Source organism: Hippoglossus hippoglossus, chromosome 9 (genome assembly GCF_009819705.1).
Source record: "Hippoglossus hippoglossus isolate fHipHip1 chromosome 9, fHipHip1.pri, whole genome shotgun sequence".
Lineage (NCBI taxonomy): Eukaryota > Metazoa > Chordata > Actinopteri > Pleuronectiformes > Pleuronectidae > Hippoglossus > Hippoglossus hippoglossus.
Window position 1 is genome coordinate 14,185,722 of NC_047159.1, and position 16,542 is coordinate 14,202,263.

General features: G+C 40.0%; 1 protein-coding gene across 1 annotated transcript; it reads right to left on the reverse strand.

Moving 5' to 3' along the window:
* Positions 1-1,991: 1,991 nt before the first annotated feature.
* On the reverse strand, positions 1,992-12,929 carry adrb3a (adrenoceptor beta 3a). The gene is made up of 2 exons (XM_034596237.1): positions 11,049-12,929; positions 1,992-3,307 (listed from the first exon to the last, which is right to left on the reverse strand). The coding sequence occupies exons 1-2, from the start codon at positions 12,359-12,361 to the stop codon at positions 3,280-3,282; spliced, it is 1,341 nt and encodes a 446-aa protein (XP_034452128.1). The 5' UTR covers positions 12,362-12,929; the 3' UTR covers positions 1,992-3,279.
* Positions 12,930-16,542: the final 3,613 nt, after the last annotated feature.

The following is a 16,542-nucleotide window of genomic DNA, read 5'->3' on the forward strand; positions in this document are numbered from 1 at the left end:
GCAAGAGATTTTTTTTCCAGTCATATAATAGGGAGGCTTGCATTCTTTTGCATTCTTTTCTAAAATGTAATATATGCTTCAGGGCTGCTGGCTACCGAGACAGCTGCATGTGCAGAAATCTGTATCTTTGGTCATTCCTCTGATGGATTTGTCTTTGTGGGAGTAGCCCACTGTCAAGAAAATCGAAAAATGGGTTTTTCGTTTTATACTGAGTGATTGACAACAAAATATTTATCTGTGACTTGGTCCATCGCTGAACATGTTTTCGCATCAAACTGCACCGTGATTGTCCATTAGAGTAAGAGAAAAAGCCCTCACACTACAAACTGGGTGCAGAAACTAAAAGCTGCAGTTCCTCTAATGAAGCCTCAGTTGATTCTGTGACTCCAGATTTGCGGTGATCTCAGGAAAAGACTTGATTTATCCTCTACTTTACTGGAGTCTATTATTAGAGTGAATAGTGACAAAGAGGTAGTAAGCTGGACCCAGTGGTGTTTAGCTTTGTCACGCCACCGTGTTACCAGCATGAATAAGGTACTTCATCTCATTAAGGTGCTGTTGATTCCATTAGATTCAAACTGCTGAGTCCTGACATCTGGCGTCAAAGGACCTTTTTGTCTGAGGGCCCCCTGTGTTCCAAATATATCCGTCTGTCCTGAAGAGAACTGTAGTGTAACACTCAGCTCAGGACGAGGGTGAGCGGGAAATGAACCACTTAAAGTCTAGTGATGTCCATATGCAATCAAGAGAAAACACTTCAAAGTATGTCCAAGGTTCAAAATGTTTAATCATCAGTGTTTCATTAGAGTTCCTTTGTCACGATGATAGAAAACATTAAAGCGCATAATCTAAAATTGAAAGTAAAGCCACATGGAATGTATCGTATTACCACATTACATCTAAAAGAGTTGCTCCGTCAACAAAAAACTTTTTTGTCAATATGAAAACTATTCGGCCCCATGATTTGATCATATTGAACGGATATAGTTTTTATTCGGTCATTTATCAAATAGATGACCGAATGGTGGCTTCTCCCCCCCCCCCTAAAATGTCAGTAATCGATTTCAGTCTAATCCTGCTCATGGAAAACAGTGTAATAGGGATCAGTTTATAAGAATGTGGCCTGATTTCAGACAGGATAATTGTTTCCACTCCGAGCTGTAGTGGTTTTTTCTGCTGGATGATAGCTGAGTCTTCACACAGCAGAGCGTCTGGCATAGTGCTGGTCACAGTTTGTTTTCAGATGTCATGCATTCTGTTCTTGGATTATTTTGAAAAGTCCAGAATCTTGTAGACTTCCTCTCACAACAGAACATGATGTCTGCTCAAACAGTAGCAGAGCCAGATGTGACTGTGGTTTTGGGGTTTTGAGGATCATTTCAACAAGAACAACAAAGTTTTTTTAAGATTGTGTCCTAAAATCATGTGAACAGTAGTTTTATACTATTGAGAGTTATGGTGTGTGGGGGTATAGTCCCCCCCAGGGACTCCCAAGGTAAATCCGTGGGTTTATATTTAATGTGACGGAAAAGAAAGAATATATTACAGTTACACAAAATAATGTTTGTTATATCCTGACCTTTTCCAGAAAAATGTTCTCGGCCAAAATACAGGATTCTTTCACCTCATCAGGACTCTAAAACCCTTTGATTGAAAAAATCTGACAATTCTTCAATCAAACTGATCACAACTCACATCTGTAATGAAGTCATGAACTGTGATAAAGGGTCACAAGGGACACACAAGCCAAAACATCTGAGAGCCATAATCATTGAGTTTTAAAATCACTCAGTCCAGCCGTCATTCGTATCTCCATTGTCAAACCAGCTGACTTTAAATTTGCAGGGCGCCCGTATTCTAACCTGAATGGTAAAACAGTCCACAGCAAGCTGATCTAGGGCCAACCAGGGCGCCATACAAACTAGAACCTAGAATACATGACTTCATAATACAGAGTTTGTTGTCAGCACACAAAACACACATAAGCAGTGTCACACAGTTGTATAATACTTTATTTCTCATTGCGACGGATGATGTTATGTAATTAATAACGCATTACAAAGTGTCCCAGTACAACAAAATAATGGATGATGTCAAGCCCATGATCAAATCATTATTTGTCTATCTCTGGACATTTCAGAGTGTGTTATTGAGCTTATACTGCCACTTACCAAAGAGACACAGCATGTAGCGGATGGATAATATCATGTCTAGCTGCAGCTGGACTGTACCTTGCACATACTGATGGTTAAATCCTAATGAATTTTGCTTGAGATCTCCTGATGTAGGATTTGAGCCATTTTTTCATAGCTACAACATAAACTGATTAAGACGAGGACAGAGGTTCCCAAACTTTTCAGATCCCCCAAATAACAATGCCAGAGACTTTCAACCCCCATTATCACAAAAAATCTGCTATGTGCACATGTTGCAGTGTTTCGTGTGGTGCTGTAAACTCACCCATGGATTATTTAAATCTAGCTTCTATTATTTAGCTTTTGGAACAATACTTGATATGATGTGTTAATAAGAATTGTTTTTAAATGGTATTTGATGTCTGGAAATCATCTTGCGACCCTCCCTCTGTGTTGCGACACCCCAGGGAGTCTCCCCCCCCCCCCCCCCAGTTTGGGAACCAGTGGACAATAGGAGATTTAAGCAAGATAACGATTGTACGAGTCCAGGCTCGAAAACAGAAAGATTAAGACGAAAAAGAGACACCAGAATATTTGCACAGCCCTTTGGTTTAGCTGAAATTACACTGGTAAAAATATTTCTTTCTTAACTAGACAGTAATGGCAGCTTTACCTTGTTTCAGATAAGGCAACTTTTGTACCCTGCTACAGATTCAGTGTATCATAAATAGATAACTTACAAGATAATATATTATACAAAACAATTTTATGCTTTTATTTTTTAGACTACAGGCGACATGCGCTGTGTCCAAAGGCTCACTGGAATACATTTAACCCTCGCAGCTAAGTATTGTCTCATATTCAGGAACAGGCGCTCTTTTGCAAACAGCATTGAGACGACACCGGTGTCAGCTAATGTGCTGACTCACAGCCGGCTATCTCCTGTGCACAGAGCTAGTCACCGTGTTCCTTTCTGTTTCTGTACAGACAATCCAGCTCTTTGGGGTTCGGCTGCGTTTATCAGGGCCAGTAGTCGCACTCTTCTTCAGCTTGTCCTCACCAATGGTTGGTCTCAGCCTTTGCAGGAGTCACAGAGACAGCTGGAGAACATGTAGTTTGCTTCAGCAGCTCGACGTTTCCCCCTTCATCCGTCCTTTTCCTGCAGTGTGAAGCTGAAAAGAGATGGACATATTAGCATGGTGTGTGTAGCTTGAAAATAAGGCATGTGATTATCATGCACATATTTTAAAAAGTGGTCGGAACAGTTAAGGCGGCATCACACTGGGAGGAATTTACATTAAAATCTGTCTGACTTTCTGTTTTGTAATTCCCCCAAGGACATTGTGTTATCATCTGCGTTTGTTTGTTAGAAGGATAACGCAAATTCAATGAAATCCTGGAAGAGTGGAGCGTGATCCAAGGAAAACCCCATTAAATGTTGGTGCTGATCCAGATCAGAGGTCAGATCCAGGCTATTTTCGCACTTTCTTTAACATTGTGAGAAATTGTCTTTTTCAGCAAATAATTCACGGATATTGATGAAAAACTTCAGTGTGAAATTATGTGCAGATCAAAAGGAAAAATCCAGATCTTGTGAAATTAAACGTGGTTTCAAAAGGTGACAGTAACACTCTGTTTTTAGTTTCATCCGTGTTTGTTTGTCTGTTAGTTAGCAAGAATACGCAAAATCTATTGGATGGATTACCATGATGGTGGACGGATGCGGTTTGGGTCCGGAAAATAACTCATTGCATTTTTGTGCGGTTCTGGATCAGGGGAAGGATCCAGGAGTATTTTCTGTAACATTGTGAGACTGTTTCTGCATTATCACTAATGGATTTTGATGAATAAAATCAGGCACATTTAGAGAGCTGATATCTACAAGTGAGTGAAATTTGATGCGGCTTGATTGGATTTAAGGGGACGGTTCGGTCTGTTCTTCCCTGAGACATCGTGCTATTTGATCTTTTTCTAAAAGTTAAGGTAAGAATCCAACATTTATTGGAGTGTGTTGCTCTCATTCTGTTTTTATATTCTGAACTCATGCTCTATTTCTATAGCAGATTTGATTAGATTTTTACTGAAAAGTACTTGACGCTGAGGCCAGTTTCCTCTCTCATTATGAACGTCATTAAATCTTCCTGTGAGATGTAACTTGCTGAACAATGAGCTCTGTACTGTGCATTACTGTGTGACTGGTGTTGGTCACACCCTGTACAGCATTTCACTGTCTATCAGATAAGAAAGTTCCAAGATAACACCAGCAGTTTGTTGTCTTACAGGTTATTTTTAAGTATGATTGTGTTTTACCTTGAAAAACAGCATTGATACAATCACAGCACCTTATTTTTTTTTTTCTGTCTAATCACGGAGTTATTGCAAAGTTGCCCTCATCTCTTTATCCCGTGTGAAACTCTACCTTTTTCCCCAACAAGACTGGAATTCTGATGCTATCACCTCCACTGTACATGTCTCCACAGGAAGACATAAACTACCTCGAACCGTAGGCTTCCCAGAAATGTGCAGGCTTACAGGAAGAGCTATGCAGGAAACAATTTACAATGAGACTTCACCAGATTTCACATACTTTTGTTTAGTCCAACTCTTTACAGTATATACAGTGGAACCACAGCAGAGTCTATTCAGGTCATGTGGTAAAGGTAAGAGCGGTCTTAAACTGACACATTTAGGAAAAACCCTCCAGGAATAATAATGTTGTCTTTTTTGTTTGAATTACAAACCAGAGACAAGTCGTGCACATGTTTTGTAGTTTCCATTCAAATTAAAGGAGCTATAAACTCATCAGAATCAGATCCATCCATCACGTGGCATGGGTATTTTCAGTTTTTGTATCTACCTGTCAAAGCAGGGTGTATTCATAATGACTTCAAGTAGAAATTAATAATTTATTAATAATTTCTTGTTTTAGTTTTTAGTTTTTAGTTTTGTTTGTTTGTTGATCTCTGCCAATGAGGTTATGTTTTTGCCCCTGGCTGTTGATATGTTTGTCAGCAGAATTACCCAGAAACTACCTCTAAATGTGATGAAATGATGGGACATTTTTGTGTGGATCCACATCCAGGAATGTTTCGTCACGTTCTTTAACACTGTAGGGTTGTGTTTTTTTTACATTAATACCAATTTCTGAGGGAATAATTCATGAATCTTGATGAAAACATTTTTATATTTAGGGAGCTGATTTCTATGAGTGTGTGATATTTGGTGCAGCTTGAGGAAATTCAAGGGGACTGTTGGGCCTTGTTGGAGTTATGATCTCTACTGAGTCACATTCTAGTTTTACCAGCTCCTTTTATTCATATCAAATATATATATATTTTTAAATCATTCTAGCTCACTAAACTAAAGCGAAAGTGTCTATAATTCAAAACTTTGACTGTCTTACAATTATAGCTCTAACTCCAGTACAAATTTCCATAACTGTTAAAATTAGTCATACTTTCATTAATATTGTCACACATATAACTCTTTGATCAGCCCATCTGCCTTGGTTCTGTAGTTTTTGCTTTATCTTGTTAATTAACAAAACAAGCTGGCATGAGCAAGGAATTATCTTGTAGGAACGTATTCAAAAATATACTGAAAGTTACAGTTTAAATACAAACAATCTCTGAACTAGGAGATTATTTTCAATATAAGTCAATTACATGTAACCAGCAGTTTTGAAAAGTACATATGTAATTTACATAAATGGTCAACATCACCCATTAACTGTTATTATAAATGTGTATAAAGTACATCACACATTGATAGCATATTGATATCTTGAGTTCTGGTGTTGATAATGTATTACAGCCTGTTGATTTCGGCTGCTCTTGTAAGGATAAAACAAAAGAACATCCAGTTAGCATTCATTGCTTTTTTATCTGCTTGAACCCAACGATTTAAGAGTTATACCCTTTCTCGAGTGTTTGCCTAACTCCCGGATGCCTCCATTTAAAGACCGTGATGATTGGCTCTGATAGCAGCCAGACATGAAAGGGAGCGTTGGGAGGTTTCCCACAGGTCACTGCCATCATGTTTTGCTTTATCCTGCTTCTTGTTTCATGCTCTCTTGGGCCTGATCTCGCTCTAAGCTAACTAAATGCACATTATGGAAGTTGGTGTGTGAAGATGGGTCGGAGGCACCGTTAGCATCCTGCAGAGAAAAGCTCAGAATTACAGGGTTCACAGCACAGGGGGGGGAAAGGGCATACGCGCTCACACCAGCCCGTCCTTAAACGCTGTCAAAACATTATGTTGCCCTAGTGACTTTCTCACTTCAACGCCGTCACTTAGTGCATATAGGTTGAGTTGAGGCCACGTGCGCTGTAATACTGCAGCACATTAGTGTAGTAAAAAGCTTGTTGATCGCAGCTTCTTGTGCTAAACTTCAAATTCCTGATCAACACATGACTCATCCTGTATGGTGCATGGCCCATTCGAAAAAAAACTGTTTACACGTTTATTAAAATTTCTTCCATTTTTCCTGCATGTAATGTTTTTTCACACTGACACTGTGTCCTTTAATACAGCATTAAGTGCTTTGGGAGGGTCGGCATGCGTGTGTGGAAAATACAATTATATATTAATATTGAGCCAGCCTAATGATACAGCCTGTTCCAGCAACCACACTGTTACTTACAATGTCCTTTCAGATTTGTCCTCATGAGTAAAATATTTACACAGTCATTTGAAGTAATTAGCCACTTGTTACTTCACTGACTCAGTATTTGTACTGGAAATGTATAATCACACTCTGCTTTGTGTCATGTCTGTCAAGTTACTTGTACATATTTAGCTCTCCACAGTAAAATAAGAACATGTATGTGTAACCGTGCCAACAAGAATGTGTATCAGTAGAGCACAGACCACTGCCAAGGCCCAACAGTCCTCTTAAATTCCATCAAACTGCAACAAATTTCATACACTCATAGATATCAGTCCCCTAAATGTGCCGCATGTTTGTTTTTTTTCATCATGACCCATGGATTATTCTCTGAGAAATCATCAGAAATGTTGAAAAATGCTGATTTGGATCCGCACCAAACTTGGGTTCTTCCCTGACACACACCACATCCTTCCCCCAAGTGTTGTGTTAATCCGGCCAGCAACGTAATCTTGCTCACAAACGGACGCAGGTGAAAACAAAACCTCCTTGGCGGATGTCACATTCAGCAGTAATATGTGTAACCTAGTCTAATATACATGTGTAATATTTAATGCCTCCATAGCCAATATGTGGAATGTATGCTTGTGTTCTCTTTTGGGGGTTTCCTCCTCCTAAAGGGGTGTCTCCTACTTGACCCCCCCTGCTTTTTGCTGTTGTACTCAATGGGAGAAGTACGTGACATTTGGGTTGTACAAATCTACGTATTTTAGCCTCTCTGTTGTCACGTTTGTAAGTTTACTCGCTATCTTATAATTTTTGTGCGGTATGATAACAGGTATGTTTTTTTAGTGAGCTGTGTTGTGGCCCTTTTTAACCATTATACTTCATGGGAGAAGGGCTCAACTTATGTACACAATTGATTGAGATATTTCGGTCAGAATGTATAGAAATAGCTCCAAAGATTCATCATCAAATCACAAAGCACAATGCTAGACGCCACCATACATACGATATATTGTTTATGTATATATATATTTATACGTTTTTATGTTATCAGCTTATATTCTGTGGGCTACCAATAACACAGGGGTGCATAAAATCTATTTCCCCAATTGTGACACATCAGATACAAAATCTGTTTTGGAGTGATTTCTTCTTTCTGTGCCATTCAGATTTTCCATATGATAACTTATTATTATTAATTCTCTTGCAGTTTTTCAAGGATGAACAAATATTTTCTGTGTGCCGTTTTTCTAGCTTTTGTCTCGCTCACTCAGTAACAGGTTGACAAGTTGTTTCCTCATGCGTCTCTTGATACTTGTTGATGCACCAGCCCAGCTGTAGCATATACATTGTTTCCTGTAGGGTAGGAGCTGTGTGTAATGATGATGATACTGACCCATGTTCTCACAGGCCTCTATGGCTCCTGCATGCATGTTGTTAATGTCTTAAGGTCGCATCATGTTTCTAAATCAGGCATCAGAACAGAAAACTCACTTCATTTCATCTCCACATTCACTCCACAATCTAGCTGGCTGCTGCTCTACGAAATCAAATGTTCCGCTCTCTGTTAGCTTTACTTTAGTGTTCTCAATCACGGATAAACTGTGCTAACAAACTCCCGCTACTCATAACACACAGCGATACCTGTTAAATACATGGAGATTCTTCTTTTTTTCCCAATATACATACGGGGACTAATGTAGAAGCAATTTACCGTTCATCCACTTACGAGCAACATGAATGACAAAAACAAAGGAAGACACAACAAAGCCCCTCTTATCAACTGCTTGAAAATTACTTCACAACTTAACACATTTACCTCCACTTCCCCTTTGATGGATCAAACTGCTAAATTTGTAAAGGATAAATTAGACATTCGGTTATTCAGGGTTTCTGAAGGGAATCTGCATTTGTCATGTAAGATGGTACATATGTGACAGATACTGAGGCTGCTGTTCATGTTGATAAGAGCAGCAGTGATATGCCTGCGTTTCTTTCTGTGAAAACAAAGCAACTGCTGATAGTGAACCATTCTGTGCGGTGCAGCCACCCGTCCCTGGTAACCATTCACGGCGGTGGTTACCTCATGTTTTACCATTCCTGGGATACATCAGGCCCTGACTGAAGCGAACCTATTGTCACATGTTGTCCTAAGGTTTAGAGGAAACATGCTTCTAATTTGCTCTATTGTGTTTCGTTAAATAGAGAGTTGACAGGGATGACTGTGGAGCACATGGCCTCTAGATGCCTCGCGTGGCATTATTGGCACAACAGCTCCGGCAGACCAGACTCTACCTGGAACAGTTTGTCATATTCCTCTATGAAATATGTCTTGGAGCCGTGGCCCCCGATAAGAGTCATTCCAGAGCGGCTGGCCTCACTTACTTTTGTAATCCTGCTCAAAGCGCGGAGTGAGACCGCTGAGCCTTCCCCTTGGGCTGATTTACTACAGAACACACCAGGCTCCTTTTAAGGAAGACTTTTATATGCTTCTAAATGTCTCCTGTTTTACAGCCACATTGATTATGTTTTTAAGATTCCTCTGAGGGGAAAGTCATGTAAAGAGATGAGTAACGCAGGATATAGTTTGCAGAGTAAATGAAATAAAACATCCCTCTGCTGTAAAACTGGGTTATTCAACATGCAACATGAATTCAGTAGGCAAGGTGTGCTGTTTGTGAGAGATGTGTCAAATTAAATTGAATGAGGAATAGCTGAGTCTTAATTTGATGTATTCTTTCGTAGAAATATTATTATAGAAAAACATATACACAAGCTACAATTTCAAATGCACCTAAATACCTCAAGTATTACACATATTAGAGACATCATCTAAACAGAGTGATGACATATTTGTTATTATGAAAGTTATTACATTTTGAAGAGTAATAAATGTAAGCTAATCCTCTCTGGGAAATTAATCTGAATTATATTTGAAGTTCTGATGATGGTAATTTCCAATTTTTTTTTCAATTTAAATGAAATTGGGGAAAGAATTTATTCAATAAATCAATATTTTCATACCACAAAATTCAAACCCACACCAAATATTGCTAATTAATGATGTAAATGAGTCTAATGTTGAATCATGCACCAGTGGTAGTGGGTAAAATCTATAATTGATAGTTAAAATGATGTATCTTGCTGTACTATGTGACAGATCTGCTGTCAGTTCATGTTAATGTATTACAATAATAACAAATCTCACATTAAGCTGGACAACCCCTACTTAACCTGCCCTACAGACGGTGTTCTTGTTGGTTGTCAGTCTTGTAAACAGCCTCTCCAGTCTTGTTTGTAAGTGATAAAGATTTATCTGCTGCAGGGGGTGTTGGGCAGGGCCCACTGAGGCCCACTGACAGGCAGGGAGCCACGCTGACATTTGGAAATGTCCTCTAATGTGTCATAATCAGCCTTTCACATGTTGCGCAGTGGTTTCACAGAACCCCTCTATAATTGACCGATAGAGTACATTTACAGTGAGGTTTCTATAAAAGCCCAAACATAGTAGCAGCAATAGTACTGAGACATCAGTTTGTTATTTTTAACACGTTGACATCAGCTGGAGGAAACACGCTGCAGTAACAGATACAGGACCTCACATATTTACTGAATCATACATGAAAACTAAATATTGAAAAATCTCAAGTTTCACTTGTTGTATCGTACTGTAATATTTTAAAAGCCCAAAGCCACCAATGTGTCAGAGTGATTTAACTTTCTTCACTGTTTTTTAGTATTATTTTATTCCTGGCAGCACACACACATATTAGATTATGTCCAAATATGGATTTCTGCTTTTATTAAATGCACAGTGGACACTAAACTTAACCAGTTTATGTCAAACTCAAAGTATCATGTAGACTAGAGAATATTTTTAATACTTAATCTCGAATACTGTGCATTCATGTGCATCTAGAGGTTTGATCTGATTCAAATATGACTTAATTTAGTATTTCCCTGAACTAAAATTCTACAAATGTTGTTGATTTCAAGGAAACGCTTTGATAATTTGTTAATGTCTATTTTTTGTCAAAGGCTTCACTCTGCGAATGATCTGCTCCCTTGTCACATGATAAACCAGTGATGTAACAACAAGCTCAATGGAATTAATAGGGGAGAAAGAAAAAGTGTTTATTAACTGTCAAAACTTTACTCTTTATTGTCTTTAAACACTGACTTAACTTTGTGTACCCGAGGATGTAGATGTGTGTGTGTGTGTAGAACACAGGAACTCATAAAACATTCATCACCGTTAAATGGACTGCATGGAGAAAATAAGAGAAGACAGACAAACTTACAATTTGGTTTCTGGTTCTGAGTCACTGAATTGTGTGCTGCCGTTGGACTGCAGAGGACCAGGAGAAGCCGCCTCGCTTTTGTTGCTTCCCTGCGAACTAGCCAGGCTCTCGTTGCCCTCAGTCTGACTGTTCGGGGACTTTTGGAAAGATCCAGCTGTGCCTGACTCAGCTTGCCACAGAAAACAGGAGCAGCGTGTCCGCAGCTCTTTATATAAAGTATTGAGCTGCACAGTGGACAGCCACGGGCAGCCCAGCAGGTTCTTGAACGCAGTGCGAAACTCTGGACTCCTGCAGTAGATGATGGGGTTGAGGCCGGAGTTGATGTAACCCAGCCAGTTCAACAGTCGGAAGATCTTCTCGGGGGGAACGTCTCTGTTAAAAGCGTTGATGATGTTGGCGACAAAGAACGGGAGCCAGCACACAGTGAAGGTCCCCATGATGATACCCAGAGTCTTGAGGGCCTTATGCTCTTTGACCAGTATGAGCCGTGACGGCCTGCGCTTGGCACTCTTTCTACTCACTACACTGTTGCAGCCACCTGAGCCTGCACATGCAGAGGGCAGGATATTGTTGATGTTAGGGCAAACTTGTATCTTTCCTGTGGTGCACTCATTCTGGAAACGAATGCGATTCTTGTCTATGAGCTTGACTTGCTGTGTTGCTATTAGAAAGACTTTTGCATACACAAATATCATAATGAGCAGTGGAATGTAAAAAGACACTATAGAAGATATAATAGCAAAGGCCCAGTTGGTCACAAAGTCACAGCATGCAGTGTTGTTGTAGCACCTCTGTGCCTCGAGGTCTTCCACTGCTCGCCAGTACCCTTTCATAATTGGCACAAAGGAAATTAAGGCAGACACGACCCACACTAAACAAACTATGACCCTGGCACGACACTTATTGAGTAGGACCTTGTATCGCAGCGGCCTTGTGATGGCTATGTACCGATCAACTGCGATGACACACAGCGTCTCGATGCTCGCCGTCACACACAGGACGTCCACGGAAGTCCAGAACTCACAAAACGTGTCGCTAAGCTGCCAGTCACCTGTCACCACGATCGTGGCCCCGAGAGGCACCACGAGGACCCCCATGATGAGGTCCGCACACGCTAGGGACATAACGAAGATGTTTGTCGTTGTCTGTAGTTGCGACGTACGCGCGACAGCGATGATGACCAGCAGGTTTCCCATCACTATGGTCAGTATGATGATGACCAGTATGATGAGGCTCCAGGGTCCTGCCGCGTCGTGGTAGGATTTTGTTGCGTTAATCCCCAAGGATGCTGTAGTACTCAGGTTTCCATCCATTATTCACCAGTTGAAAATTAGTTTTTTACGTCAAGCTCAACAAAACTGTCAAATGAGCACTTTTTACAAGCATCTGGTCAAAATAAAGTCATTGAAGTTTCCCTCACCAAAACTTAAAGTTACTCTTCACTTTGTAGTCACTGCTTACATTTCACACATTGGGAGTCTTGTTTGACTCTGTTCAAAAGCCAGTGGAGGTGCTCCATGTTTCCAAAGATGTGCTTGTTTGTGGAAGTTCTTCTGGTCGAGACAACAGCAACGACAGCAACCGCATGATTCCTAATGAGATGTATCCAAACAGTCCATAATGCTGAAACAATATTAGTTCATGGAGTTGCAGCACTTTGGAGAATCCAAGAAAAAAGTCCAAATATCAAGTGGAGGGAAAAAAAGTTTCATAGAAGAAAAGTCAGCCTTGTCCATTTAAACCCATCCACTGGGATTAGTTTGTTTTTCGCTGAAATCTTGAGCCACAATGCCACAGTTTGGAGTGTTTGGAGATCAAGCAAGAAGTGACGCTGCTGCAAAAACCACCAGAGTGCACCAGAGTGGCTGCTCTCTCTCTCTCTCTCTCTCTCTCTCTCTCTCTCTCTCTCTCTCTCTCTCTCTCTCTCTCTCAGTGCAGGTTGCCCAAGATTGTATTGGCTCGACTCAAACCGTGGCTGAAGGCAGAGGGGAGGAGTTGAAAAGTGTGGCTGTGTGTTGAAGCCAAACAGGGATCACTAACATTCATAGAGCCACACACATGAATAATAACCAGCGGTGAGAAGTAACAGAGTATAAATTCTTAGAAGTACATATACTTTGACTGTACTTGAATAGATTTTACAGGTACCTGTACATTAATTGTGTATTTGTCTGACAACATTTTACTTTTATTGTAAAAACACAAATATCTGTACTTTCTACTCCTTACAATTTTCAAAACGGGCTCATTATGTTATTTAATTTGAAGTAAGATTGGTTACAGTGAAATAGTCTTCAAAGTATATTATTGTGACACCCGTCTCAGTTTGCTTCGCTTGGATACAGTACTACTTTTTACATTTGTACTTTGAGTACATTTCAGAGCCTGTACTTTAATACTTTTACTTGAGCAAAGAAGTTTGCTTCTTTTACTTTTAATTGCTACTTTTACTTTTTAATTGAGACTTTTAATTGAGATGTTTTTTTAACACATCTACGTCTACTCGAGTGAAGATTGTGAGTACTTTTGCCACTTCTGACAACAATACATATAATCTATAATCAACTATTCTTGCACGTGTGTAAAATGTTGCAATAAAACTGCAAAATAAACGGAGAGATTTTTAAAAATCTGAATTTTAAAAGTATGTAAAGACCCTCCGCTCTTTGCTCTTTAATGTTACTGTTTAATTTAGCAGCTACACTGAGCATGTTAACCCATTAACTGTATCTGTCACCTTAACTGTGTCAACAGTGCAACAGGCTTTTCCACTGCTAACCTCCGCTCTGCCTCACAAATGCTGCTTCAGATGTCCAACACACCCTATACGGCTCAACAATACTTTTCATCATTCATTTGAAAACAGTAAGCGGAATAAGATTAAGCTGTTTTGGTCCGTTCCGCTGTTTAAATGTGATTACAGCTGGTTATCTTCACATTATACTGAACTCAAAAGGTTTGTTTGTAAAATAGCTTGTGGTCAACTTTCCAGACCACAAGGCACGAGGCAGCACCGACTGCAGAGAACAGGAAGTAAGTGTCCTCACTTTGACTCAAAGCAGTAAAAGAAAATAATGGATCACTATCTCGCTGTTGCTCAACCTGACGTACTGAAGAAGAACAATCAGGCAAATGCCTTCCATGCGATCCCTGTCAGATATTACGCGCTGTGCTATGGTGCTCAGATGTCTTGTCACCGAGCAGTTCCTTCTTTGGTCTCGTAAGCGCCACATCTGCTGTTGTGATGGGTTTATTCCCACTTTGCATTTTACTTTGTCTGCTCATCTTTATGAAGAAAGAAGCTGAGCAGCTGCCGGCTCCTGCTTCAAAATAGTGACAGAAGTATGGTGTCATTCTGTTTATCTAACGATTGATAGGAAAATGAACAAGCACATTTCCCAAAATGTCAAACTATTCTTTTTGGGGGGTTTTCAGATTGCTTTGAGGGACTTTCTTCCAATTTGGTGCACACATTTATTTGGACTGAAGAATGAATTGATTAGATTTTGATTGTCAAAGTTATAGTCACATATTTACAACCCTTATGTATGTAGACTGACTCTGCAGTGGTTGGTCGGTGCATAAAACTGCAGGGCGGTAATTATTGTTTACTGTATGTCAATAGGAGGTAGAAAGATGCATCTGTTCTTATTTTTTAATAAAAGTCGCTCCTAAAAAATGGCCCTGAGCGAGAATAAATGTTTAATGATATTTGATCAAATCGTGCCATCTAGTACACAGTTCCCCTTCCCTTTTGGCCCAATTTCTGTTTCAATAGATTCGCTTCCTCTTTTAGCCTGAGTCACTCATCTAACAATAGGAAGTTGTGGAGTTGCGAGTGCATTCACAAAATGGAAAAGTGGGCCAAAGCAAAACACTGGTGCCTTTTTACACTTGACGACCAAGAGGCCCCATCTGACGGCATTTCTGTTTCGGCGCTGACATCTTGACAGCTGCTCATTTGTCTTCGCGTGAGAAGATGCCATTGGTGGATCTGGACCTGGTCCTAGTGTAGCAGAGTACAGCAGCTGGCACAAGCTGAGCTGTTGATGGTGGAATCGGCTGTGACAGCTCTCTCACCATTACAGAGGGAGACCCGTAACAGAAACATTATCTTACCATGCATACAGTTATTTATATTGCATAATAAGTCGTTTGCAAATTTCACTTTGTGCAACTGACAAGACTAATTTACGTCGTTGATGAATAATCCCTCATAATTGTATTTATATTATGATGTAATCCACCTGTTTAATCATGTGCTGATTTGAAACATGATACTCCAGTGCACTTGACCTCAGCCAGTTATCACTACAATGCTTGTGACACTAACCCTGGTGCCTGTTTAATGTGAATTGAGTCGTTACTTTGGAGATCTATAAACCCAATTTACAATGTGCAGAACAGTGGAGGATTTATTCTGCTCAGTTCATGATGGCAGCCTGTAAATAATCAGAGCAGTCATAAAGCGGTAGAAAAGCCTGTTTATTACACACTCACTCCACATACTGTACCCTGGGAATATTTTTCCCTCCTCACCATGGAAACCACAGAGACGATATGTTTTAATCAGCTTGCATTTGAAAAAAACGTCTGGTATTTCTCTCACAAGACTAACAGTATATGGGGACGGCCTGATCTGTGGCGGCCATCTGGTCTTTACAAGCTTGAATTTCAATTCACAACACAAATCATCTGCTCTTTGCCAATACTCCCATGCCTCGAAAAGTCCACATAGTCCCTCTCCCACTCCCAGCCAATTGCGAAAGCCTGAGGGTGTACATCTATTTTTTTCCTTTTTGTGTGTTTTCTCATATTCAGCAGTACTGATCGCAGGAAATGTAGATTTTTTCCCCCCAGATTCTCCTTGATATGTTGTTTGGAAATGCGGAAGTGCCCACCACTGCTTCGTCATTACAAAGGCTACGCTTTTAATCTGACAATCTTTTACATGTTCATGATCCTACAGGTTTAAGGATTGTGATTGAAAACCAACGAGATCGTTCTTTTCACTTGACACCTACGCTGCAGTTTGGATTGTTGTGACTTTTTTAGTCATCAGATGTTTGCAGATGCCTACTGCACATTTGTTTGGTGCTTTATTTTCTCTTTTGCGCAGGAAACTCTCCATTACTGGGAGAAGCTAATCGAGACTAGAAGGAGGGGGAAGGAGGGGCTTTAAGTGCAAAATAAAACTTCAGACCTCAGAGTGCACATTATAATGGATCCACTTTTGAAATGTGCATAATATGCATTGTAACATATATAAGGAGCATGAAGATTCAGTCAGAAATTACATTTGATTGGAGAACATTTCCTCCACATGTATGCATCCTGTGGGAGTTACAGCCCAGAAGCAGTTCCTCTGCCAGTATACAGAGTATGAGACCAAGTACTGAGGTGAGAGGAGGGTCTTTTAGAGACTTAACTGTTCAGCCTTTCACAACTGTCATGTCGTCGGTAAATCACACTCATAATGCTCTGAGTGGAATCA